We start from the raw sequence: 26595 nt of genomic DNA on the forward strand, positions 1-26595 counted from the left end.
ATGCAGAGTCATAGTAGATAGTGACTGCCTTCCCCTTACTCATTTCCACCGCCTCAATAAGCGCCACCAATTTGGCTGATTGTGCAGAGTAATGTGATGGCAATTGCTTCTCCACCTCCACCCGGTACTCACCACCCACAAAACTTACAACTGCTGCTCCTGTAAGTCTCTCACCAGTATCCTGATCAATTATTGATGATCCATCAATAAAAAGTGTTCCTTCTGTCTCCAAAGCATCTTCTTTCCCTCATCTCCCCCATAGGTCGCACAATCATGAACATCATCACCAGGCGGCACTGGGTCAGCCAAAAAAGTTGATGGGTTTACTACGTGACACCTCACTGGTTGTACAGAAACATTTGACAAAATAACCTCGTACCCTGAAACTCTCAGAGTAGTCAAAGTTGAGTTTGATTTTTCCAAAAATTCCAAAAACAGCATGCTCCACATACAGTGTCAACGGGCAGACCATAGTAATGGCTGAGGACTTTTGTATTGCAAAGGCCGCTGTCGCAAGAGATTGCTTACACGGAAACTGACCCTGTATAAATGAGTCTAACAACCCACTATAATAGGCCAAGGGTTATGATATGATAGGTTATTTATTTTGTGACCTAACAATGGTTTGTGTTAGGACCGCTGTCATTACCTTCCCATCAGTATGTGAAAAAAATGGCTTTTGGTAATTCGTAGTCGCCAAAACTGGAGCATTACCAATTGCAGTCTTGAACTCCTGAAAACAAGCTCTCATTTCATCTGACCACTCGATCGGACTCTTCTCTTTCTGTGCTTTTTTGAGAGCTTGCAGCAGGGACCTCGTATAACTATAGTAGTCACAAATCCAAGACGTACAATAGTTGCAGACCCCCATAAACTGTTGCATCTGTTTTACCCTAGTTGGTTGAAGCATGTTCTGAACTGTTGTGGCTCTCTCAGGCATTACTCTTCAAATGGATTCTGTCCTCCAACATATTCCACATTTTTAACGTGTTCCACATCTTTGACATGTAATGTCCACAGCTGTGTACTTCAGATACTTTTTTGGCAGAGGACGTTCTGCGTCGATCGCATTGGTTCGATGTCCTTCGAAGGCCTCTGTCGAGGGCGATGTCACCGGATGTTATAAATAGGATGCACGGCGCCCGTAGCCTGAGTTTCTGTTTTTTTCACAAATGTGTTTGCTTCGGAGACTCGGTACGCCTCGTGTATTCTTTGTGAATATGTCTTCTTCTTCAACCCCTCTGACTCCACGGTCTGGCTTCAAGACTTGCCGGGATGTCGATTACCGACCCACATCACGTTTGTTTGTGGTGCTTGGGTGAGAGTCACAACACCGACGACTGTTCCAAATGCCAGTCGCTGGCTGCTAAGGCCTTGCAGGAGTGCAAGGGGAAGCTTCAGGTAGGTAGGGGTTCTAAACCAAGTAAGGCCCGTAAATCGAAGTCCAAGGGGATGTCTCCTGACGATTCGAGGGGTGATTCTCTGCGTCGGGAGGAGTCCCGGTTTCTCGGTCCCGGAGTGGTTCCCGTCATTCATCCTCCTCGTCTCGGCATTCTAGGAATCGCTGTCACCGGTTGCTTTCCCCGTCCTCCTCGGACGATGGAGCCGCAAGGAAAGTAGCTTGCTCGACAAAGTCCTCGACTTCGGAGGAATGGGCTACCTTTCGAGAGCAGATGTTAGCGATTTTTCAATTGCAGGGCACAGTTCCATCCGCGCCTTATGATGAAGCCGGCAAAGAACGGTCGCGTACCATTGCCCGCACGCCTTTGGGCTCGGGTCCTTCACACAACGCTCATCGGGAACCTTCGAGGCCCCGTTTGGACAAGGCTCAGGATCGTCGCAAGAGATGTGCTTCCCGTCTCGGTCCTCGTCTCCAGCGAAACCGCAGAAACCAGATAAGGGCTCAAGGTCGGCGTTGACTCTGTCGGCGTCGTGTTCGTGGGATACCGATGTCAAAGCTTTGCCTTCGTTCCAAGCCCTCGGCGCCATCGGTGCCTTTGCCGACATCGATGCCTTTGGGGATTTTCACCCGAAATTTACAGTTGGAGATCCCTGATACTGTGGATCCTCCAAGGAAGGCTCCTTATAAGTCTGTGCGGCCTGTGGTGGACTCCAGACCCTCTTCTGTCCAGAGGAAGGGCTTTTCCATCTCTCTGGATGACCTATATGAGGAGGAGGAAAGGTCAGACTTTTATATGGATCCTGTTGAGCCTGAGGTGGCTCCTGTTTTTTCTGGAGACAGTCAATTGGATGAGTTGAGGCAAATTCTTCATGATGCCAGTGGTTTGGACACTTCTTTGGAAGTGGAATTTGGCAGGCCTGTGGCTCATGCTGAGTCGTACAACAGGAGGCTCATGGCTAGGGTCACAGAGTATCTGGGCTGGTCCAGTCCTCCTGAAGATTTTGTGCAAGATGATCTAATGGACATTTTAGATCAAGGTCCGTCCTCTGACCCGGTGTTACCCTTTCATCTGACTTTACAGGAAAGTGTGGTGGTTGCTTGGCAGTCACCAAAATCTCTTCCGGCTGTTAACAAATCTTTAACCAAAAAATACTGCCCCTCCGGTAGCGTCCCCAGCTACCTTTTGTCTCACCCCACTCCCGAGAGTTTGGTGGTTCATGCGGCTACGGCCACCTCGAGGCAGGCGGTGTACCCTACCATCCCTCCTGATAGGGACGGCAAACGCTTCAACGGTTGGGCATGCAAGGTGTTTTCTGCGGGGAGAATGGCGCTGAAATCGGCCAACTCCACTTGTGCCTTCGCAAGGTTTTCACACACTCTGTGGTATTGTTTCTCTAGTGGCTGAGCATATTCCTGAAGGGGAAGAAAGGGATGGGTTCCTTGCTCTTGTGCAAGATGGCAAGGGTGCCATGTGTGAATCCCTTCAGTCGGGTTTGGACGCGGCTGACAGTGATAGCCTGTCCATGGCTGCGAGCACCGTGATACGCAGATTTGCGTGGTTGCGGAAGTCGGGTATTGCCCCGGATGTGCAACCCCATCTTTTGAACATGCCCTTTGATGGCGCGCATTTGTTTGGCAGCAAGCTGAAGAGAGCCTTGAGAGTTTGCATAACTCAAAAGCTGCTGCTAACTCTTTGAGCGCAGCTGTGCGTCAACCTCCGCCTTTTCGTCCTAGGGGTCAGCAGTGGAGGGGAGGTTCTTTTTGTTACTACTCCTCCTTTGGTAGAACGAGAGGGGCCGCCAGTCAAACGGGTCAGCGTAAAAGTACCTGTGGTGGTCGGGGAAATAGAGGTGCCAAAGCCGCTCAGGCAGCTGCCTCTTTGCCTTTCATGCGCTGCCGGAGCCGTTCCAAAACAGTCATGAGGCCATGTCCCATGGTTCGCCATTTGGGGGCAGACTGTCTCAGCATCTCGAAGAGTGGTGAGCCATTACTTCGGATGCGTGGGTACTGGATACAATTGCCCATGGCTGCTGCCTTCCCTTCCTAAAGTGGCCTCACAACAATCCACCAGGGAATCTCTCTTTGAAGGTTCCGGATCCGCTCCTTGTGCAGAAAATCTTGACCCTGCTAGAGAAAGGCGCTATAGCCTGTAGCGCAAAGGAACAAGGGATGGTATTCCCCTTATTTTTTGATTCCAGAGAAAGATGTGGGATTGAGACCCATCCTGGACTTGCGTTGGTTGAACAAACTTCTCAGGAAGGACAAGTTCAAGATTATCACTCTTTCTCAAGTCCTCCAGGCCCTTCAACTTCAGGATTGGTTGGTGTCTCTGGACCTACAGGATGCTTACTTTCATGTGCAGATTCATCCCAAGCACAGAAAGTACCTGAGGTTTCCGGCTGGCGACTCGCACTTTCAGTTTCGAGTCCTGCCATTTGGATTGACCTCCCCCCGAGGGTCTTCACCAAGCTAATGGTGGTGGTGGTAGCAGCGTATCTCAGGCGAGCAGGGATTCACGTCTACCCCTGCCTGGACGACTGGCTGATCCGTGCGCATTCTCCCGAGCAAGCATTGGATCACCTCGGTCTCACCTGCCGCTCCCTCCACAGGCTGGGCTTCTACCTCAATTTCAAGAAGTCGCAACTGACACCTTCTCAACAGCTCCAGTACATTGGGGCTGTGTTGGACACGTCCTTGGGGAAGTGCTCGCCTCCTAAGGTGAGGGATCATCACATTGTGCAGATGGTGGTCAAGTTTCAACATGCCCAGAGTCTCCCGGCTTTCAAATTCTTAAGGTTGCTCAGCCTCATCGCTTCCTCCATTTTTCTGGTGCCAGAGTCCAGGCTGAGGATGAGATCCCTGCAATGGCTCCTCAATATGAAGTGGTCGCAGTTCTCAGGCAAGATGTCAGATCCCGTTCAGATTCCACTCTCGGTCTCCCAGGATCTTCTGTGGTGGGCCAACGAAGGGAGCCTGAATAAGGGGGAGCCGTTTGGGAACCATGGCCAGAGGTGACTGTAGTGACGGACGCTTCCCTCAGAGGATGGGGAGCTCATGCCAATGATCTGACCGCCAGCGGTCGTTGGTCTCCATCGGAGTCCAGACTCCACATCAACCTGTTAGAGCTCAGGGCCATCAGGCTAGCCCTGGAGGCTTTTCTGCCGACTGTGTGGGGGAAAGAGTGTCCTGATCATGACGGACAACACAGTGGGCATGCATTACCTCAACAAAAAAGGGGAGTAGGGTCACTCCGGTTGTGCGTCGAGGCAATGCAGCTCTGGTTCTGGGCCATCCAGTAGTGAATTTCACTCTCTGCAGTTCATCTGGCTGGAGACGGAAATGCGGCGGCAGACGCTCTGAGCAGGCAGAGCACCATCTCTCACGAGTCCTTCTGGAGATCTTCGCCCTTTGGGGAACCCCACAAGTGGATCTCTTCATCACAATTGCCAACCGGAAGTGCTGGAGATTCTGCTCAAGGGAATTTCCTCTGAGAGGAGCCTTAGGAGACGCATTCATAGTGGATTGGTAATCCCACTGTTGTACGCGTTTCCTCCAGTCCCCATCATTCCTCAAGTGTTACAGAGGTTACGGAGGTTCTGATCCCACATGATCCTCATTGCTCCAGATTGGGCCAGGAGAGCGTGGTACCCGGAACTTCTAGAAATGTCCATATGCCCTCTGCCCTTTACTGTGTTCCACAAGGACAGGGTTGTACTAAAGGTACGTCCTTTCTTTCTACCTAAGGTAGTATCTGACTTTCATTTGAGCCAGAAAGTGGTTCTTCCTTCTTTCTATCATCATCCTGGTAAGGAAGAGGAGTGACTCCATAGGTTGGATCCTAAGAGAGCTCTGAGCTTTTATATTTCTAGGATGTCGAGGGTCAAGAGTAAACGATTAACTCTTTGGGGGATATGCTGGACACCGGTTGGGCCAGGCTGTTACCAAACAGACCTTGTCCAGGTGGATTATCCTCACCATTACTGAATGTTATTGATTGGTGGGTAAGGACCCTTCTGAAGGATTGCAAGCTCATTCCACTAGGGGCGTTGAACTTCCACCGCCCTACAACGGGGAGTTCCTATTAGGAATATTTGTGATGCAGCCACATGGGCTTCTAACCACACCTTTGTTAAACATTATTCCCTGAATATGATCCATGGTCAAGACATGGCCTTTGGTAAGGCGGTTCTTTATTATGCCGTCTGATTGGGTACTCTAAATTCTTTTCCCTCCTCCATTTTCTGGTACTGTTTTGGGAGTCTGTCAAAGATGTGGAATATGTTGGAGGACAAAATCCATTGAAAGAACAAGTTACTTACCAACTGGTAACATTCTTTTGATTGGATGTTCCTCCATCGCCCTCCCAACAATGTTTTCGAGGAACTCCTTGGCCAGGATTGAAGTTGAAGGTAATCCCTTTAAAGGAATAAAGTGGGCCATCTTGGAAAAAAGATCCATAATAACTAGAATGGTGTTAAAACCATTGCATGGAGGTAGATCAGTAATAAAGTCTAACGATATGGTGTGCCATGGTGTAGGCGGAATGTCCAAAGGTTGTAAGAGTCCAGCTGGTTTTCTCTTCTGACTTTTGTTTTGGACGCAAATGCCACAAGACGTTACAAATGATTTAATATTCTTTCGCCAGGTGGGCCACCAGAATTGTTTCTTAATTTTAGCTTCAGTCTTTGCGATACCTGGGTGCCCCTCCATTAGGGTGTCATGATAATGCGAAATGACTAGCTCTTGTAGTTCCTTGTGTGGCAGAAATAGCTGCCCTTGGTAATAAGGCAGGTCATTGGTGACAGAGTAGTCCGGGCCTTTCTTTACCCAGTCCTGCAGGGCTGTGGAATCAAAGAGTTGCTGGATCTTTACCTGAATGTCCTCTAGTGTCTGTAGAGTAGTCATGCCAAGAATCCTTTGTTCGGAAATTATAGGTACTGGTTCTGGGTTCACTTCTGCCTCTCCCATCCCTATTCGGGATAAGGCGTCTGCTTTACCGTTCTTGCAACCTGGTCGATAGGTTATCACGAAATCGAACTCAGCAAAGAATAATGCCCATCGGAGTTGGCGTGACGATTGGGCCTTGGCTGTTTTTAAATACTGCAAGTTCCGGTGATTGGTGATCACAGTAATGGTATGCGTGGCACCGAGAAGATAGTGCCGCCAAGTCTTGAAGGCGGATTTAATGGCTAATAACTCCTTGTCGGTAACAGCATAGTTTAACTCGGGTGCCAAGAACTTTCTGGACCAAAATGTTACTGGGTGAAGCTGGCCAGTTTCAGGGTCCTTTTGGGACAGGACAGCTCACATGGCTAAACTGGATGCATCTGTTTCCAATATGTATGGAAGTTCAGGGCGTGGGTGCTTTAGTACAGGTGCAGACGTGAATTTCGCTTTCAGCTCTTGGAAGGCATTTTCAGCTTCTTCAGTCCACATAAAGCGTTTGTTTTTTCGCAAGAGTGCTGTGATGGGATGTACAACATGTGAGAAATCCGGGATGAATCTGCAGTAGAAATTGTCAAAGCCGAGCATGCTTTGTACTCTTTTAACTGAACTCGGTGATGGCCACTTAAGAATTGCGGGAGAAGTGACTTGAGGCACACCTTATTACTGCGCCAAAATAAATAAGTACCAAGCGATAGTCCAAGGCTGGTGTATTTATTTACAGTTGCTCTTTAAGCATGACACGTGTTTTGGCAAAAGTGCCTTTCTCAAATCAGGGCATGTCCCATGTTCCTTCTTAAAGTCGAATTGCTTTAATACGGCGAGTAATAACTGGGTTCAAATCCCAAACACCTGCAAAGTCACGTATTGCGCGTCCCGCGTAGGACAAGATCTCTTGTCCGAAACACGTGTCATGCTTAAAGGGCAACTGTAAATAAATACACCAGCATTGGACTATCGCTTGGTACTTATTTATTTTGGCGCAGTAATAAGGTGTGCCTCAAGTCACTTCTCCTGCAATTATAACAAATGGAGTAGAGGAACTCTATTTCTCCGTCTTGGGACACACCAATGCGACAGTCTAACCAGACATAAGAAATAGGTAGCAGTGGCATTAGTTGATATCAACCAAAAAATTCCTCACACACTCACTTAAGAATTGCGTCCACCTTTCGTGAGTCCATTCAGACTCCTTTTGGACTCAGGATAGACCCAAGGAATTCAACTTCCGTGGCATTTTTCCAGTTTTGCATATAGTTTGTGCTGGCGCAATTTCTCAAGGACTGCTGGGACGTGCTTCACATGGGCAGATTCTGAAGAGGAGTACACTAGAATATCATCGATATATACGACAACACAAACGTCAATGAGTTCACGAAGGACATCGTTCATGAAGTATTGGAAGGCTGCTAGTGCATTGCACAACCCGAAGGGCATCACCTGGTATTCAAATAACCTGTACTTAGTGCGAAAAGCAGTCTTTCATTCGTCGCCCTCTTTCACACGTACCAGATGTTATGCCCCCCGGAGATCCAACTTAGTGTATATGCAGGCTTCCTTTACTTGGTCTAGTAGTTCGGGGATCAGAGGCAATGGGTATCGGTTCTTAACAGTGATCTGGTTCAATGCGCGGTAGTCTATGCACGTTCTGAGGTCACCTTCCTTTTTGGGCACGAAGAACAAAGCTGAAGATGCAGGGGACTTGGATGGGTGAATGAAGCCATTAGCAAGGTACTGGTCTAGGTATTGCCGTAGGTGAAGGTTCTCAGGTTCCGTAAGGGCGTAGATCCTGCTACAAGGGGGTTGTGCACCGGGTATGAGATCGATTTGACAATCGTACGATCTGTGAGGTGGTAAGGTGTTTGCCTGTTCTTTTTGGAAGACATCCTGGAATTCTTGATATTCTGGAGGCAATTGCACGACTGATGTGGTGACTGTGGCCAGGCCTGCGTTCAAGTTTTTCTTTGGGTAACAGGTTTGTGCACAATCCGGGAAGGTTATTCTCTTCTCTCGCCAATCAATACAAGGATTATGTGTTTCCAACCAGGGTATCCCCAGTATTATTTGGAACTGTGGGGCTTTCATTAGATCAAACACAATAGTCTCTCGATGCCCATCCTGACCCAATAGTGTCATCTCTGTGGTGGAATGAGTTACAGGCCCAGAGGCAATTTCAGTTCCATTGACTGTGGTGATGACATTTGAGGTGGTCTTTCGGCAGAGAGGTAGATTCATCCTGGAGGCCAATTCGTAGTCCACATAGTTTCCTATGGCCCCGCTATCAATGTATGCCCTTACTGCGTGCATACGTGATGGCTGCCTTGGATCTACGAGGACCATTGGTATGATGAAATGCGAGGTCTGAGTATCCTTCTTCAAGCTCGGCAAGCGGACCTCTACGCTTGTCGGGCGTGGTCGTTTCCCGAGTCGGACTCCATATGGCTTTTATCAGCAGCTTCTACCACCTTCTTGGGTGGTTTTACAGGGCAATCCTGTAGAAAATGCCCAGAAGTTCCGCAATATAGACACAATTGCATTTGCCGTCTCCTTTCTCTTTCCTTCTGGGTTAAGGGTCCTTTAACCCCTCCGATTTGCATGGGTTCTGAAGCATCTGCTCCTTTGGGGTTAGCGTGGGTTTTGACCAACACCCGATTCTCAAACTTGGCTCGATCAGCCTTTCTGTTCTGAAGTCTGTGATCTAACTGGACCACTAAGTCTATATATTCAGTGCAGTCTTGAGGTGGGTTCACAACTTGAGCCAAGACATCCTTGAGTTCTCCTCGAAGCCCTTGATGAAATAACGTGATTCGTTTTACCTCGGGCCATCCAGTTTCCACTATCAACTCATTAAAGGTTGCGATGTAGGATAGGAGGTCCTGGTTACCCTGTTGTAGGGACAAAAGTTTGTTATCCATGGGAGTGCCGGGCAAATAGTCTTTCCATGCTCATTTGAAAGCCCTGAAAATCCCGAAGAATTGGGTCATCCTGGGTAACTAGTGGAATTGACCAATCAGCTGCACTGCCGCTGAGATATGACAATACAAAGGCTACCTTGCTTGATCGTTTGGGAAGGCTCGAGGTCAGCATAAAAAGTGCAAGCGGCATTGGTTCATAAACACGGCGAACCTTTTGGGGTCTCCGGCAAAGCGTTCGGGCGGAGCTAATGGAATAGTTCCTGGTAGGTTTATTTGCACAGGGTTACTCGATGACACAGGAGCTGGATTTCCCCCGAGTCCAGGTAGGGGTGTTTGTCCAGCCTGGCTTTGCAGTAGTTGCCTAGCAAGGTCATCAGTTCGCTCCTTTGACAAAATCAGTTCTCTCCTAAGAGCATTGGTTTCTTGACGGGCGGAATGCACTTCAGCTCTCAGTTCCCGTAGTAATTGGGCCAATTGGTCAGTTTCTGAGGTATCCATAACGCCCGGGTGGGAATTTGTGGGTAGGCTTCACGTTCTGTTACGCTCACCTGGCTCCCATAGGGGCGTCGATCTGAACTGGACAGCAGCGGTCTCCACCAATGTGATGCGTAGTGCTGAGATGACAGATTGGACTGGCCCACCTAGCTTCATTTGCTTGGCCTGTAGGAGTATTCTTCTGCAAATGGAGAAAGGGAATTAACCACCCGTGGATTTGAGCGTTAACCCCCACCCCCGCTGTTCTCCCCACTGATCATCTTTAATGTCCCCTCTTATAGTCTCACCTGATGGTTTGGAAAGATGAGCTCTCCATACTGCATTGAGCGCAGGGGCGCGTAGATAACCAGTTGCTTCACTGGTTCGAAGGAATAGGTGAGTTCCTGAACAATATTGACTCTGAGATTTCCGGCAAGACGCCGTAGGTATATAGTTCGTAAGAGTTCAAATGTCTGACTTTCACACTTGTCCGATTCCTTGCAGGTTGCAGCTTGACCCTAGCGAAGAGTTCCTTGTGGCAACCGGTAACATTCAGGTAAGGATTTGTATTATCCAACACAGTTCGATAAAATAATGTCAGTATGTAACCTGTTGCTTTCTCCCTTATTCAGGTGCTGAGAGAAATTATGAAGTCTCGGGGGAATAATGCCTCCGGCGGTAAAATTAGGTAAGTCTATTGTGGTGAGGAGGATTCCCCTTGTTTGTCCCTTTGTTTCTCCTTGCTGTCCTTTTGTTTCCCCTTAGGGACCGGGGTACGGCGAAGATGCGGTGGAGGCTGCGCCGACCCGTGAAGAGGAATAGTACCCCTGGCGGTAAAATCAGGTAAGTCTATGGGGGGTAACTAATATGCCTCTGTTTATTCCCTTGGCTCACCTTGCTGTTCTTGTGTTCCCCTTAGGTGCCGGAGTGCGGCGAAAACATGCAGAAGGATGCGGTGAATAGTGAAGATGCTGCGAAGGCCGGTGAGTTCAGCGTAGCGCTGCAGCAGGCGAGGCGACGTGCATAAAATAACTTCTTTCTTCCAGCTCGAAGGCGCGGTGGATCGGGAATTCAGGTAAGGATCAAAGGTATTGCTCTTGTTCTAACCTTTTCTCCTTCTTTCTCCCTTTTTCTAGGAGCTCCAGACTCGAGGCGGGCGTGGCAGAATACTGGATGCAGACTTGCAGGCACGGTGAGCGTTACGCTGCTGGATGCAGAATAACGCAAAGCGTGTGCTGCTCTTCGGGCGTGGTTTAAATAGCCTCCAAAGTAGTCCCTGGTAAGTATTCCTCTCCGACCCCACCCGAGTAAAAAAATAGTCCCTAGGTAAAGTAGTCCCTTCCAAGCCTCTTTTGGCTTGGAGCTCTGCAGCATGGTCTGCATCAGGTAAGTTTTAATCTATGAGCCTGGCGCCCATGGCGCCAGGACTGACTCTCCATATGAGGCTGGTGCCATAGACGCCAGGACTGCACCCAAATGGCCCCTAGCAGGGGTTGTTGGGCTTGCTTGGAATAACTTGATGCCTGCTTCCGGGGCTGCTGGACTTGATCTGGATTCCCGGGGGTAGGCATCATGACAGCGGCTTTAATTTATGAGCACCTTTAGATTTGGGTAAAGTGGCTTCTTACCTTTCCTCCAAAGTCTAATTTAACAGATCACGGACATCCCTAGTCTCCTGTCCATAAAGGTGTTTGAAAGGGGAGTATCCCAAAGGTGATTAGGGAGTCTTTCATACCACGAAAAAGGCCCAGGGTATCATAAGATCCAAATTGCGGCCATCGGTTTCCATCAGCTTTCAGAATATACATTTCAAAGTCTGGTTGAAACGTTCAACCAGACCATCAGTCTGGGGGAACTACATGGAGGTTCTTAAGGTTTTTATATTCAGAATCTCTTTCACCCCCTGCATGAGGCGAGACATAAATTTGGTACCCTGGTTGTTAAGAATTTCCTTAGGAAATCTGACCTGGGAGAGGAAGGGGATTAGATGTTTCAGAATCTGCTGGCTGGTATTATTCCTCAAGAGGAACGTCGTGGGGTAATGGGCAGCGTAATCTACGATAACTAGGATTTATTTATTCCCCACTTTACATGGCTCCAGGCGGCCTACAATATACAAAGCTATCCTTGAGAAAGGAACCTCAATGATGGGCAAGAGTTGAAGTGAGGCTCTGGGTACCAGGATGAGAGAGGTCTCTGGAACTTAACTACTAAAGAAATTATACTTTTGGGACAAAAATACCAACAATCAAAATATTTTGATAATTCACAATGCCTCATACAAGGTCATAATATATGTAATGTTTATTGCTCAGACATATAGCACTGGATGTAGATAGGTTTGCAAATTTTAATCTACACAATTGTTAAAACATGTTGATATTTCATAGTGAACAACCTGGCTCAAATACAATGTAAATTGCATCGCCATCACCATTGTGTGTACGTTTAAAGCCACCACCAAATACAGTATTAACGCTGCACCGTCGGGCTGCTAGGTTTTGAACAGGGGCTGGCAGAGGGCACAAGTCTTTCAACCCAAAAGGTTCTTTCTCAAGGCTAACACATATATTCCAAATCAGGCATGGTGATCAGATAAATAGTACATTGTATGAGCATATCAATTCAATTCAGGGGCGCGGCTAAAGGGTCATGAAGTAGGACGTGCCTTCTGAGCTGCTTCTGCTGATCCGGAATGATCTTGCTAGCTCTCTGGGACAGGACTACGTCGTCGGATTCAGCGGACACCGGCAAACAGCACTAGCAGCAATTGGTTCCTCATTCAGTTGGGCAGCTTCCTGTTCTCCTCTTCCTCCCTCAGCTTGGCAACCTTCCATGGGCTCTCCGCCCACCACGCCTCCAACATGATCCTGCCTCCAGGTGGTTGTGAGGAAAAAAGTCCCTCCTCTGAGCTCTGACGCAGACTGCACAACTGCAGCGATGGATAGGTTCTCTCTGAGCCCTGTAACCCAAGTCTTTTCAGTTCCATCTTGGAATGAGAGAGAAGACCCCATTGTTCCTGGGCTTCAGGTAGGGACGTGATCAACACTGGTTCAGAAACCAAGACAATCCCCATCAAAGGGACTTGCATGTTATGACACATTTCAGCAGTTATATCCTACAAACCGTTGGGAGTTAGTACAATAGGGAACTATGGAAGCATCTCTGCTTGGGGGATGCTTTGTCCCCTAAATGGGGGTGGGGATAGGATCACTCCCAGTGAGATCCTGCTTGCCCTGTTCCGTAAAGAGTATATTGGATAGTGGGCAGATCTCCTTAGTCCCAAAGGAGGTGGCTCCCCCTTTGGGGATAAGGGACAGATTCCCCAGTCTCTATATTACAGCTAACTGTTTAAGCTGCTTTTAAATGTCCTCTGAAGGATTGTGTAGGAGAGGGCATCTTTTATATATGTCCACGTGCCATTCCACATTCTATTATAATCAAGTGCTTAAAAGGGGTGCAGAGTAAGCAAAATCCTACAGTAGGCAACACCTAGTGGAGCTTATGTCCCAAGTTAAATTATCAATGCGTTTTGAGCACTGTTCTGGTTGATAAGCATGTTAAGGGCACAGAAAATAAGAAAAAACAACTCACTATATGTTGTGTGTGCTGACACCACCTATCTAAAAACACCATAGCCTTTAAACACTGAAGTAAGCACTGTGGCAGCAGAGAGAGGAATATTGAAAAATTAGAAACAGTTTAAATCTCTTTGTGGTGCCATTTCATACCCAGAAATGGGACAGGTGCGATTTATATAGATACTAGTGGCATAAGTGATTACAATTATGTGTTTATTGCTATGGGTATTCTGCCAAGTCATACATTGTAGTGTAGATGTCATTACATTTGTAAAGTGCCCCAGGGGTGCAAGGAGAGGCGAGACTGTACTGGATTTCTAATTCCTAAACTGAGCGACTGGAACTCTGCAGTATTAGAGGGGACTGGAGAGGGGTCCACTACTCAGGAAGAGGATACAGTAACCACACTGCACTTAACAGACTGGGTATCCCACTCTAATTTGCCCCACTGTGATATTTCTCCCAGGTGTCCTGCTGTAATTTTTGCTCTGCTGTGATTTTGCTGCCATGCGTCTCACTGTAATGATTGCTCCCAGGTATCCCCTTGAAACTTTTCCCTGTACTGATTGTTCCTCCCAAGGGTTACACTATAAGTTTGCCCTGCTGTTATTTTGCTCCTAGGTGGTGTTTTATAATTTTACTCCCCGGTGTTCAACTCTAATTTTTGCTCCTAGTTGTCCCACTTTTATCTGTCCCACCATGTGATTTGCAACTCAGTGTCCCTAATAAGTTTCCAATGGAGCAACCTCACCCCACTGTTAACTGTGTACCCGCTTCTTAATATGTCTTTGTCCAGTGTCATTTAATACCCGGTACTACACGTTGCTTGGGATACCAATTCAATCTACAGTGCCTCAGTATTTCTCATCACAACTGCCCTACCCGAGGGGCACACTAATAGCATATGAGCATGGCCACACACACCACATAGATGGTTCAAATGCCCATCAAGATCTCCATGGATGCTCCCTGCACTAATGTCCTCAGATGCTACATTGCAAAACACAATATGCATACCAGGTAAGCCACCAACACATGGAAATTGAACATCTGGCCCAACAGGCAAACACAAGAATAGCTATGCTTTACCTCTCCAACCAACTTATTTATTACAGGCATAACTGACGCATACTTGCACCTTGGGTACATAGGTCTTAATTTTGGGAACATATATGATATGGCATTTATAACATGCCTGTACACAAGTGCTTCTAGGATCGGAAAGACAAGGAAGGGGAAACAAGGGAGGACAAAACAATGATCTTACTAGGCCTTGTGACATTCAGATCGCGCAAGTGCTGGGAGGAGAGAAGGGAGAAGTGCCAGGGGGAGGGGAAGGGAGAGGTGCAGGTAACTCAATAAGTGCAGCCAGCAGGTGGCTCATAAGTGCAGAGAGAAGGGACTGTAGGGTTGCAGGTACAGACCCTTAAGTGCTGGGGGAGACCGGAGCCAGTGCATGGGCAACTGGACATGCAGAAGCCTGCGCTTCGAGTTCATATGGTATCCAGGTGACCAGTACGCGAGCAGTCAGCAGGGGAGAGGAAGAGAGAAAGCAGAAGCGAAAAGGATGGTCTTGAGTTGCTTCCAGAACCAGAGGTGGTTCTGCTCAAGTTTGAGAAAGGCAGGGAGGCTGTTCCAGAGGGAGGCCCCAGCTGAGGAGAGAGATCTGCCCCCAACTCACTGCTTGGAGAAGCGTTTGACCCTAAGAGAGTTGGAGGTGGATGAACTGAGAGCTCGAGAAGGAAGATGTTTTGGAAGAGAAAGTTGGAGGTAGAGAGTTCTCAAGCACCAGAAAGCCTTGTGGACGATGCAGAGGGTCTTGAACTTGATCCTTGCAGCCACAGGGAGCCAGTGAAGAGATTTCAGAGCTGGAGAGATACGATCCCTGGGCTTGATGCCAAGGACAAGTCTTGCAGTCCTGTTCTGGATAAGTTGTAAAGGTAGAAGAGTAGAGGCAGGCAGATTTAGAAACAGGCTGTGGAAGTAGTCCAGCTTAAAGAGGACCAGAGCTGTGGACACAATGAGCTTCTGGGGGAAAGTGAGAAAAGGAAGAATACCTTGAGTTGCTCTCTCGACACAAACTACCTCGAGACAGGCTCACACACAGTATCTGGATACTTCCATACTGCATGCATCAGCCCAACAGCAATGCAATCTTGCATTTTCCCTACATCCCTGCTAACTAAACCCAGTGTCTCTTTATTTAGATCAGCCAGAGCACTGTGAGACCGTGCAAATATGAAGGGGATTTGGTGCACCGGTCAAAAAGTGGTAATGATCTTTTCTATTGGAACATAAGCACAAATTAATGGAATTGTGATATGTCACAACGGTTGGAGCCAAAGATGGGCATAGACCCCTCTGTAGTGTGGCGGTATGCAAGCGACCAGTTGGACTGTACAGACTATAGAGTGAGCTTGGTATGAGGCCCAGCGGCAAGAGGACTTGAGGAAAGGAAGAGAGCTCAGCTTCCCCCCATCATCAACGGCACTCCTCCAGTCCAGGAACTCCTGCGAGGGCAGGTGTTTCGAGGACACTTTCGGTTGGGGGAACTTTGGCCTAACAAATAAAGAGGAGTTGATTGGAACTAAGTGGGAAGCAAAGAATTTGTGATTTAGTTGGCTGGTCACAAGAGAATAACAATTTTGCCAAAGCGTTTTTTTCAGTGGTGACAATCATGAAGTAGATTTGAATTAGTCTGATTGCTGTGTATATGTAATAAACCTGCAGCCGTTTAAGCCAAAAAGAATAAGCAGACTCTGACATTCTGTACAATGCTATAATGAAGGGGCAGGTATGGGACACATAGAAACTATGAGTTTATGGTGAAAGAAGTAGCCAAGTGCTGCGGTTATGCAATCTTGGTGTTCCCCACATCCCTGCTAACTAAACCCAACCCTCTCTACATATAGATCTGCCAGCGCATGGAGATACCCTGCAAATGGCAGTGGAGAATGATACAAAACCCAATAACATAACCTTAACTTTCTAAGAAAAAGAAAGCCAAATAATCTGACTCGGGGAACAGATTTGAAAAAGGCTTTGCTGGCCATCTGTGATATCAAAAAAAACATATTTGACATTAATTATTTGCTGTTACCCAAGTAATGCATTCCTAGAACGTAGAAACACATCTTGGTTCTGGCTGTTGTGCCTTTACCCTCACCAAAATAAAAGATCTTCATTTCATCTCTTTTTGTGCTTCTCAGTGGTGGTAATTTAATATTCACTTCTAAACGAAGAATAGAACACAACGCATTTATTATTATATATGTAACTGATAAGTATTTAGCATGTTTAATAATCTTCGCACACTATTGTTCACAAAAGGAACATAATGAAATAATAAACAAGATCAACTATTGTCTTGAAAAAGGCGAGTTAAATACTCTATGTAGTATTCAACTTTTGTACGATAAGTGTTTAAAATGGGTTTCCGGAAGAAACTAGTTAATGCCACGCTTTTGTTATACCGGTTAGATATTCTTCTCAAACTCAGCTGTTTTTATTGGAAACCTTTGAAATTTAATCTGCTCGTTGCCGGAAGCAGTTTTACTGTGTAGTCTGTTTTATGGGAGAGCTGGGGATTTTCCAATGGCATAATATTGTTTGCAACGTGTTCCGTTCTTAGAGGGTGTTGGATGCTAGTTTGTTATGTTAATAGATTTTATAGAATCGCATGTTAAACGAAGGTATTGTCGAGGCGCTTCATAAGGAGGTAGGGGCTGTGGTAAAAGCGAGGACATAACTAAACGAAACCCTCATTGCTCCATCCCGCACTCCATCATAAATAATGCCCGAGTGAGACGCATGCACACCAGTAAAATATTTACGAAATGAGAATGAAGTTATATATTATGCCTTCAATAACGCATTCCTCCCCAGAACCCCAACTCGGACAGATACACATATTTGGAACAGAGCGAAGCAGGACTATAGTCCCTGTAACTGAGTCTAACCTAAAGAAACACTCATCGCAGTAAAGTAAGGTGAAGTATGTTTTCCATGTTTACGAGGAACCCCGTCAAGCGAGGAACTGACGTCATGTCAGGGTTGAGAGCGTGCTCGGAGATCCAGCTCTCGTGCAGCGTTTCCAGCGACGCTTCAGGTACGAGTCATCAATAAACCGTGTTAATCTGCTTCACGTTACATTACAAATCACCAGGTGCGGGTGCATTTCTTTAAAACTGTTTCAATTGTTAATGCTTCTTGATGACCTAACCGATATCCATAACATCCATCTGCTTTTAAACATAACCGCACTATCTGCAGCCTCCGGTATAGTAGTATGGCTTTTGTGAACCGCCAATGCGTACAATACGTACTGTATAGCCGTGATCCGAGAGGAGAGCAGTACACTGCAATCTGTTGGAAAACGTGCCCATTGAAACTGGTCTACTCTTCGCCAAGAAAAGCACTTCAATCAGGTCACTGATATCAACGCAGGAAGAAAATACTCAGGAGAAACTGAATAGGTGTAGTGGCCTTATATAAAACACTGCGCACATTTAAGGAAGGGTTTATTGTGCATCATAGAAATCAACAGCAATGAGGTTAACAGTGACATGCCAATTAAAGTCCCCTTTGGAGTGTCCTGCAGTTTTTTCACTGTTAAGCTGCACTAGTGTCCTGCAGTTACTTCACTACCCAGTCTGCACTGTCCTTGGCTAGGGCCTCATAAGGGTCTACTGCTTCTGGTCATCAAAGTCCAAGCCTTTGGCAGGAGGAGGGCCGGGCAGCATCTGTCTTGCACTCCCAGTTCGCTCAGCACTCTCTCTGTCAGTGGTCGAAGTGAGTGGGAGCGGTGCTCCTATACTTTTTTTAATTACCTTGTTCAGCTCCTATACTTTTATTTTAAAAAGAAACCGTTCCGGAATGGTTTTGTTTTAAAATAAAAGAGTAGAAAGAAGTTGAAACCTTCACTTTCAGTGCACTGCACTGAACGTTCCCTTAAACAGCAGGTGCACATGTTTGGGGGATGTATTGTGGCAATGGGGTTTGTGGGGAGCAGGGGCAGGCCAGCAGGGAACATAGTTCCACTACTTCTTTTCGTACACTTCAACCACTGCTCTCTGTCCTTGCGCCACCAGCGCACATCTGCATATAGTCTCATGAAATATGATATGGCATTCATAACGCGCCTATACACCAAGTGTTTCAAGGCACGACGAGGCAAGGGAGGGGGAACAAAGCGAAGACAGAGACAACAATGTTAGTAGGCCAGGTGACATAGAGATCGCGCAAGTGCAGGGGAGAGGGGAGGGGAAAAGTGCAGTACATGGGATCAAACAATAAAAGAAGTGCGACACGCTGGTGGCAAGTGCAATTTAAGTGCAGACAGCAAGTGTCCAAGTGCTGGGAGGTGGACCGTAGGGATACAGATACAGGCCCAAGTGTAAGGGTTGACGGGGGCAGTGCAGGTCTGCAGCTGGTGGGGAGGGGACCTGGGCCTGAGATCAGAGGGTAGCCAGGTGACCAGTGCAGTTTTAGTTTCAGCCAGGAATTCAGCAGGGGTGAGGAAGTGAGAAGGCAGAGGCAGAGAGGAAAGTCTTGAAGTGCTTCCAGAACTGGAGATGGTTCTCCTCAAGTTTCAGAGAAGCAGGGAGGCCCCAGCCGAAGAAAGAGACCTACCTGCACTTACTCTATAAGAATTGTCCCTGCACCTAGTATGATAGCAACCTCATCTGTCTCCTCCCCCGTCCCCTTACTTGGTTTTTTAGTCCCCCCACCAGCACTATCTGAAATTTCGTCAGGCCTAGTATGCTAGTCGTTTGTTTTGTTCCTCCCCTCCCTTTCTGCATCCCTCTCCCTCACCTTTTGTTTTCTCCGGCTCTACCAGAAATGTCGTCAGGCCTAGCATGGTAGTCGCCTGTCCTTTTCCATTTTCTTCTCACTCACCCCCTCCCTTTCTTATCTATGTCTTAGCTCTTGCACTATCTGAAATGTCGTCAGGCCGAGTACGATTGTTAATTTCACATCCTTACTGTTCATGGCCTGTAAGAATATCATTGTATTTTCCCTTGTTCTATCCCTTGTCTTGAAGCGCTTTGAAACACATTGTGTATAGGCGCTATATAAATAAACTCATATCATACCACCAACTTGTTGCTTGGAGAAGTGACAGACCCTGAGGTAGTTGGAGGAGGAGCGAGGAGCAAGAGTAGTTAGATATTGATGAAAAGAGAGTTAGAGGTATTGAGGGCCCAGGCCCCAGAAGGCCTCGTGGACAATGCAGGGGGAGTCTTGAATTTCATCCTCGCAGTCACTAGGAGCCAATGCAGAGATTTCAGTGCTGGAGAGATACGATCCCTGGGCTTGAGACCACGGACAAGTCTTGCAGTCCTGTTCTGGATGAGTTGCAGAGGACAGAGAGAAGCAGGCAGATTTAGAAAGAGGCTGTTGCAGTAGTCAAGCCTAGAGAGAACCAGAGCTCTGGAGACAGTGAGCTTCTGGGGGAGGGAGCAGAAAGGCAGAATACCCCTGAGGAGGTGCAGTTGGTAGTGTGACTTCTTAGAGGCATCAGAGGTGTGAGGAGAAAAGGAGAGTGTGGATTCGAAGATGACCCTGAGGATTTTAGCCTCAGAGGTAGGAGCAGGAAGAGGGCCAACCGAGGCCAGCCAGAGAGTGACAGGAAAGGAGGGAGCAGGTGTGCCGCTGAGGAGAATCTCCGTCTTACTGGCATTAAGGCAGAGATCGTTGGCGGCACACCACTCCTGGATAGCAGAGAGACAGTCAGAGATGAGAGAAGGAGAAGAGGTGGCAGAAGGGAGCCTGAAAATGAGCTGAGTGTCATCCGCACAGCACTGAAAGTTGGGTCAGAGGGCGACAATGCGGTGGGCAAGAGGTGCCAGGTATTGGTTGAACAGCCAGGGAGAGAGGTTAGACCCCTGGGGAACACCACAGGTAGAGTGAGAGATAGAGGAGAGGAAGGGCCCTAGTTGGACCTGGGAGGGTCGATCCGAGAGGAAAGAGGTCATCCATGCCAGGGCCTGATCGATGATACCCAGGTTGTCATGGAGACAGTTGAGCAGGATGGCATGGTTGACCGTGTCAAAGGCAGAAGAGAGATCAAGTAGGATGAGGACACAGGGGGTATTAGAATCGAGGTTGGAGAGGAGGTCTTCACAGATGTTCAGTAGAGCAGGTTCCGTGCTTCTGGCTGCTCTGATGCCAGAGTGATGGTCATGGAGACAACCAACAGATTCAGTATGGAGATTAAGCTGGGAGATGGGCAGCTTTTCCAGGAGTTTGCCCAGGAAAGGAGTGATGGAGATTGGGCGATAGTTAGCCGGGCAGGAGGGGTCAGAGAAGATGATGCACAAGAGAGTGCTTCAGGGGGTAAGGCTCCAGTGGCGAAGGAGTGGTTGCAGAAGTTAGCCAGGGCAGGAGCAAGGATGCCAATGTGGTCCGTAATGGTTTTAGAAGAATAGGGGAGAACCTGTTTTGACAAGACTTTCATAGATCAGACTTGTCTAGAAACCTCATCGGGGGGGAACAGAGCAAAGGCAGAGAAGAGGGAGGAGAGGTGGCCACAGGGGGGCCAGAGGAAGAGCAGAGAGTAGAGGGAGGAGGGGCAGAGGAAGAGCGAGAGGACAGGATGTCCTGAGTTTCAGAGATGAAATGAGAAGGCAGGGCCGTGCATAGGGCCTGGGAGGGGACAGAAGAGGTAGAGATTGCTGCAGGTTTGGCCAGCTCCTTGCAGATTTTAAAGAGTACGGCGAGTTGTTGGATGCCACAGAGACTGTGGGCTCTTTTCTTGCTGCGGTCAGAGAGCAGGTATTGCCTTTGGAGCAGGCGGCAGGCCAGTTTGTCAGAGGATTCACCGGAAGCACGCCATTTTCTCTCTTTCACCCTGCACTTGCATTTAAGGGTGATGAGGTTTGAATCGTACCAGAAGTTGGACTTGGCTTTGGGCTTCAAGCGTATCCTCATGACAGGGGCAAGAACATTCAAGAGTATCAGATATAGCAGAGTGGAGCATGGAAATGGCTGTGTCAGGATATGAGTCAGCCAAAAGTGGAGGAGGGGGGGTGAGAAGGTGGCGGCGAAAGCCTCAACTGACACACGCTTCATAGGTCGGATAACCGAGAAGGTAGGTGGCAGTGCTGGAGTTGGCTTGGCCTGAGGGGTAGAGAGGGGTTGAGGGGAGGAAAGGAAAGGAGAAAGTGATCACTCCAGGATAGAGGAGTGGTGCGAGGGATAGAGGGGAAGGTCTGAAGAGATCAGAACATCCAGAGTGTGCCCTGCAGAGTGAGTCAGGCCAGAGGGGAGAATAGAGAGTGAGAGAGAGTCACAGAGGTTGCGAAAGTGTCCAGAGGGAGGACAGGAAGCATCCAGGTGTATGTTAGTCTCCAAGAAGGAGGAGTTCAGTGGTCGAGGCCAGGAGGCAGGAGGAGAGGTCCGCCCACTCAGAGAGGAAGGACCTGGAGAGCATGGGCTGTGATCTCGCGAGGCTGTAGCTCTACTAGATACCTCCCTTTGTTGAGCAGCCTGGTGGTACTCCATTACAAAGTCCTTGTACCTTGTAGGCTGTCTCCTCTCGTGTTGGTGGCGATGCTCCGCAGGCGATGGTCTGGAGGAAGTGGTCATTGCTCCTCCCGCTGCCCCGCTGGTCTGTTGTGGGATGGCTTCTTCATCTCTCATTTCACTTTCCACCTGTGTGCTTTCTCTGAATATGTTATCTTCTTGGGATTTTCCTCTCTCAATCTCATGATCACAGTGTGCTTCGGGATCATCTGGCGTGGGTTCCGCCAAGCACGATTGTTTCGATTCAAGAGTGTGCCTTCTGAACAAAGCGACCAGTTCGAGAGTCCATTTCCTTCCATCTCTGGTGCATATGTGGTTGGTGCCTTTCTGCGCCACTTCTGTATGTTTGCTGTACTTGGGCCCAGTCACTTGATCCTTTTTTCTTATTTTTACTAGGTCCCTTTCATTGACCTCAGTTCTCATGGTTTCTCTGCAGGCCTCCATCTGCTCCTTGTATTCTCCATACTAGCTCTTTCATGTCAACCCTGTCATCCTGCCTGACCTTGGACAACCATTGGGGCACAAGAGAGGATGCAGCCCTCCCCCCTCAACAGTTGGAAGGGCAACACATTAGTGACTGCGTTCGGGGTCAGCCGATGAGCAGCAACTGCTTCGTTAGGGGTTATGTAGGGGTTTATTCATGAAGCTGCCATCAATTGCAAAGCTCCTTTTATGAATCTATTTGTCCATTCAACAAGCCCATTGGCTTGGGGGTGATATAGACTCGCTCTGATCTGCTTGATGTTCTGAGTGCGCAAGAACACTTCCATTTCCCTGGGCACTAACTGAACGCCTTTGTCCGTTACCAACTCTTTGGGCAAGCCTTCTCTTTGAAAAATGGTGCTCAGTACTTCAATGCGATGGCTGTTGTAATATTCAGTACAAATTCCACCTCAAACAATTTCGATAGGTAGTCCACCACCCCATACCTGTGGGCGGGTGACATGGTGTCTAGCGGTCCTATAATGTAGAGACCTAACTTGTGCCGTACACCTTCGGGCGTCTCAGTGGGGATCAACGGGGCTTGTTGAGTTCTGAGTCTCTTGTCGCTGTTCATGCACTCATGGCATCTCTTTATCCTTGCCCTAATGTCTTGATCCGTGCACAGCCACCAGTATAATTCTCTCACCCTACGCCTGGTCATGTTGCCTCCCAGGTGACCTCCATGCGCTCTGCACAGTATCACCTTCCGCATTCCCACAAGAGGTATAACCTGATCCCCTCTCATCAGTAGTCCATCAGCTTCATATATGTCTTCGCTCACCTTACAGAAGGGCCCTTTAACTGTGCCAACCATCTCGAGCCTAGTTGGCAACCTTTCTCAAGGTCTTTGTCCAATTCTTCCCTCTAGTGGTTCTCACTCATCTCTAGGAATCTGCAGCTTCTCAGGACGTTCATTGATGCTACCACGCATTCATCCTGAAGAGATGTGATGGCTGGCTCTTTGCGCTCCAGCACACGCGACATGAAGTTTGCCTGGGCGTTACTCCACCATGCTTTGAGTTATTTCATGTGTGTACTCTTGTAACTTGGTGGCTATCCGTGCCAATCGTGAAGTGGAGGTCTTCGTGCCTCCTGGGCTCTGCATGTGGATCAGCGGTTTATGGTTGGTGACCAATCAATACTTCGTGCCCCACACATACGACCTAAAGTACTCAACCACTTAGACACATGCAAACATCTCACTTTCTACCGTGGAGTAGTTCTTTTTGGCATCTGAGAGGGCCTTGCAATCATGTGTTCACCTTTCTACTGCGTCAACGTGGCTCCCAGCCTATATTCTCTGGTGTCTGTAGTTCTGTATCTGTCCAACTCGGGTTTAAGGGTCTCAGACATAGGGCGTTCACTATTCTCCTCTTGACTTCTTCAAATGCTGACTTTTTTCTAGGCTCCACTCGTAACTGGTACCTTTCCTCAGCAATCCTTGCAGTGGAGCTGTGGTCTCCGAAATCCGGGGGTACAAACTTGGCATAGTACTCCGCGAGTCCAAAGAAGGAGCATAGTTTGTCTTTTGACACTAGTGCGGCAGATTGGTCAGTGGCTAGTAGAAGGTTCTTTTTGGGACTAACCCCATCTCTTGAGATTTTGTACCCCAGGTATTCCCCTTCTTTTGCTCCAAACATGCACTTTTCATATGTAAGGCGTACACCTGCTTCTTGAAGGTTCTCCAACACTTTCCTGAGGGTCTTATCATTTGTTTCCGCGTTGCCATCATAGATGAGGATGTCATCCTAGAAGTAAGGCACATTTCCTACGTTCGTAAGTAGCAAAACCATCATCTTCTGGAATGCTGACACCGTCGATGACAATCCAAATGGCATTCGGGTGTACTGATATGTGCCACACAGCGATGATGAATGCCTTTAACGGTCAGGACTCTTTGTGGAGGCTTATCTGGTGATATGCATCTTGCATGTCCAACTTGGAGAAATATTTGGCCTCCTTCATCTTAAGTATCAATTTGTTGATATTGGGCAGTGGGTAACTGTCCCTTATTACCTCAATATTTAAACTCTATAGGTCTATGCACACTCTGATATCATTGGATTGTTGTTTCTTAATTAGTACCACTGGGATCAGCCATTCAGAAGATTCTACAGTCTCAATGGTGCCTCCTTTGACCATTTTCATTAATTGAGCTTGCAATGTGCCTCTTGCATTTGCAGCCACAGGCCTCACTCTATGCTTGACCGGAACTGCGTTGGGCTTCTGCTTGATTTTGTGTACATAGTTCTTTATTTTCCCTGTGGCTTCAGAGAACAGCACAGGAAATTCATCTCTCAATGTTGACGCTCCTGTTTTGATCGACAGTACTTGGACGTCGGAGCTGGGATCCAGCTTTATGTTCAGTTTGTGCTAGTTATCCCACCCCAATACTGCCTGGCCTTCTTCGAAGAAATAGTCCCTGGTCGTCGTTTGCCTGCCCTTGAATTCAATGCTTGCTTTGATACAACCCAACAGGTTCACCGACGCTCCTGCGAACACTGCGGGTCTGTGTGTGTTTCTTCTAACCTCTACTTCCTGACGTCCCACCATGTCCTTGTACACCTGGAAAGGCAGTATGGTTAGATCAGAGTGTAAATCCGCCACTACACAAGTCTCGTTTCCCTCAAACTTTATGACACAATGCGGCTTCTCTCTTCTCATCTTCGAGCTGTTCACCATTATAACCGTAGGCCTCTCCTCGTCACTTTCTCCATCACCACTCGCATGCCCGTCGCCTTAATATAAGTGATTTTCTTCCCTTTCCATTTGTAGGTTATGGCAATGTGCCCGAACCATCTGCAGTTCAACCACTCTTTGTTCCTCGCAGGGCATTCTCTGTCATTCGCTAAGTGCTGTGTGCTGGTGCATCTGTGACATTTCAGGGGCTCTCGTCTCTTCCTCCCCTTTTCCCTTGACGAATTCCTGCCTGGGTCTATCCCGCTGCTGCCCTCTCCACTGCACCCGAGTCACATCGGCAACCAATGATGATCCTGCCATTTCTTTGCGCTTGCTCGAGGTATCTTCTTCCGCCCTTGCAATCTGAAAAGCTTTATCCAATGTCGGTTCTTCTCTAGGATTAACTTGTCCCGCACCTTCCTACAATTTGTGTGCACCACCAGCATGTCGCAGATCATATTCTCGGCATTGTCGCCAAAACTGCACAATGCAACCAGCTTCCTTATGCGAGTGACATATTCGTCAGCGGGGTCTGCGCTTTTCTGCTTCCGTGTGTAGAATTTTATATGGTGCAGCACAGTATTCTCTTTGCTGGAGAATCGTTTCACTATATTGCGCCCCGCTTCTTTGAAGACATCATCATCATCCCCTGCCGCCTGTTCAGGCTTCAGACTTGAAAATATTTGGTGCCCTTCGGCCCCCATGGCATTAAGCAGCATCGCTTTTATCCTCCCCGCGGCATAGTCCATGCCCCCACTGCCTCCAGGTATGTGTTGAACAAGGGCTCCCATTGTGGCCATGGAATTGCGGTCCTACCTGGGGATTGGAGAAACGCTGGTGGAGGGGTTGCATTTTGCATGATGGAGCTGAAGAGGTTCTGTCCTGGATCCTTGTCACCAAATATGTAATGGCCTCATATAAACAGCATTTATTTATGGAAGGGTTAACTGTGCATGAAAGAAATCAGCAGTAATGTGGTTCAGTCACCTGCCAATTAAAGTCCCCTTTGGAGTGTCCTGCAGTTGCTTCGCTGCAATATGCACTAGTGTACTGCAGTTACTTCACTGCCCAGTCTGCACTGTCCTTGGCTACGGCCTCATCAGGGTCTACTGCTGCTGGTCATCAAACCCAAAGCCTTTGGGCCTGAGGAGCACCAGGAAGCGTCTGCCTTGTACTCCAGGTCCGCTCAACACTCTCTCTGTCCTCGCACCACAAGCACACATCTGCATGCAATCTAGCGAGATCACGCACAGGCCGTGATCTCGCGAGGCTGCATCTCTAGATTAGGACGCGTCGATTTTCACAAATAAATAGCACTTAATGTGCCAGTGTGCAATGCACAAATGCCATGTATCAGTATTGGATAGATGTGTTTATTCAGGCACGAATTGGGTGTCACAAAGGTCGGTGATGTCCTCTTCGTCGGACGAAAAGACAGGTTCTCCCCCTTCCCCCAACTCCTCACCTTCCACTTTCTTCTTGGGTTTCCCTTCCTTGCTTCTTGGAGGCTTCTCCTTTTTTTTGTGCAGGTAAGGACGCCCTCGATAGGATGCCATCGTGCCTCTAAAAATAGGGGCACGGGGGTTACCCA

The 26595-nt window shown here is 48.0% G+C and overlaps 1 protein-coding gene across 2 annotated transcripts in view; it reads left to right on the top strand.

Annotated features, from left to right (window-relative positions):
• Window positions 1-17352: 17352 nt before the first annotated feature.
• The window catches only part of GGACT (gamma-glutamylamine cyclotransferase), a 398318-nt gene continuing 389075 nt past the window's right edge, over window positions 17353-26595 (top strand). Inside the window, exon 1 of one of the 2 annotated variants that reach the window (XM_069635626.1) lies at window positions 17353-17424. In XM_069635626.1, coding sequence (XP_069491727.1) covers window positions 17361-17424 — 64 coding nt within the window. In that variant the 5' untranslated portion in view covers window positions 17353-17360. Of the gene's footprint in view, window positions 17482-26595 lie in introns of both variants that reach the window. The other variant, XM_069635627.1, reaches the window with a different exon arrangement.

Source organism: Ambystoma mexicanum, chromosome 7p (assembly GCF_040938575.1).
Source record: "Ambystoma mexicanum isolate Mex_15411 chromosome 7p, UKY_AmexF1_1, whole genome shotgun sequence".
NCBI lineage: Eukaryota > Metazoa > Chordata > Amphibia > Caudata > Ambystomatidae > Ambystoma > Ambystoma mexicanum.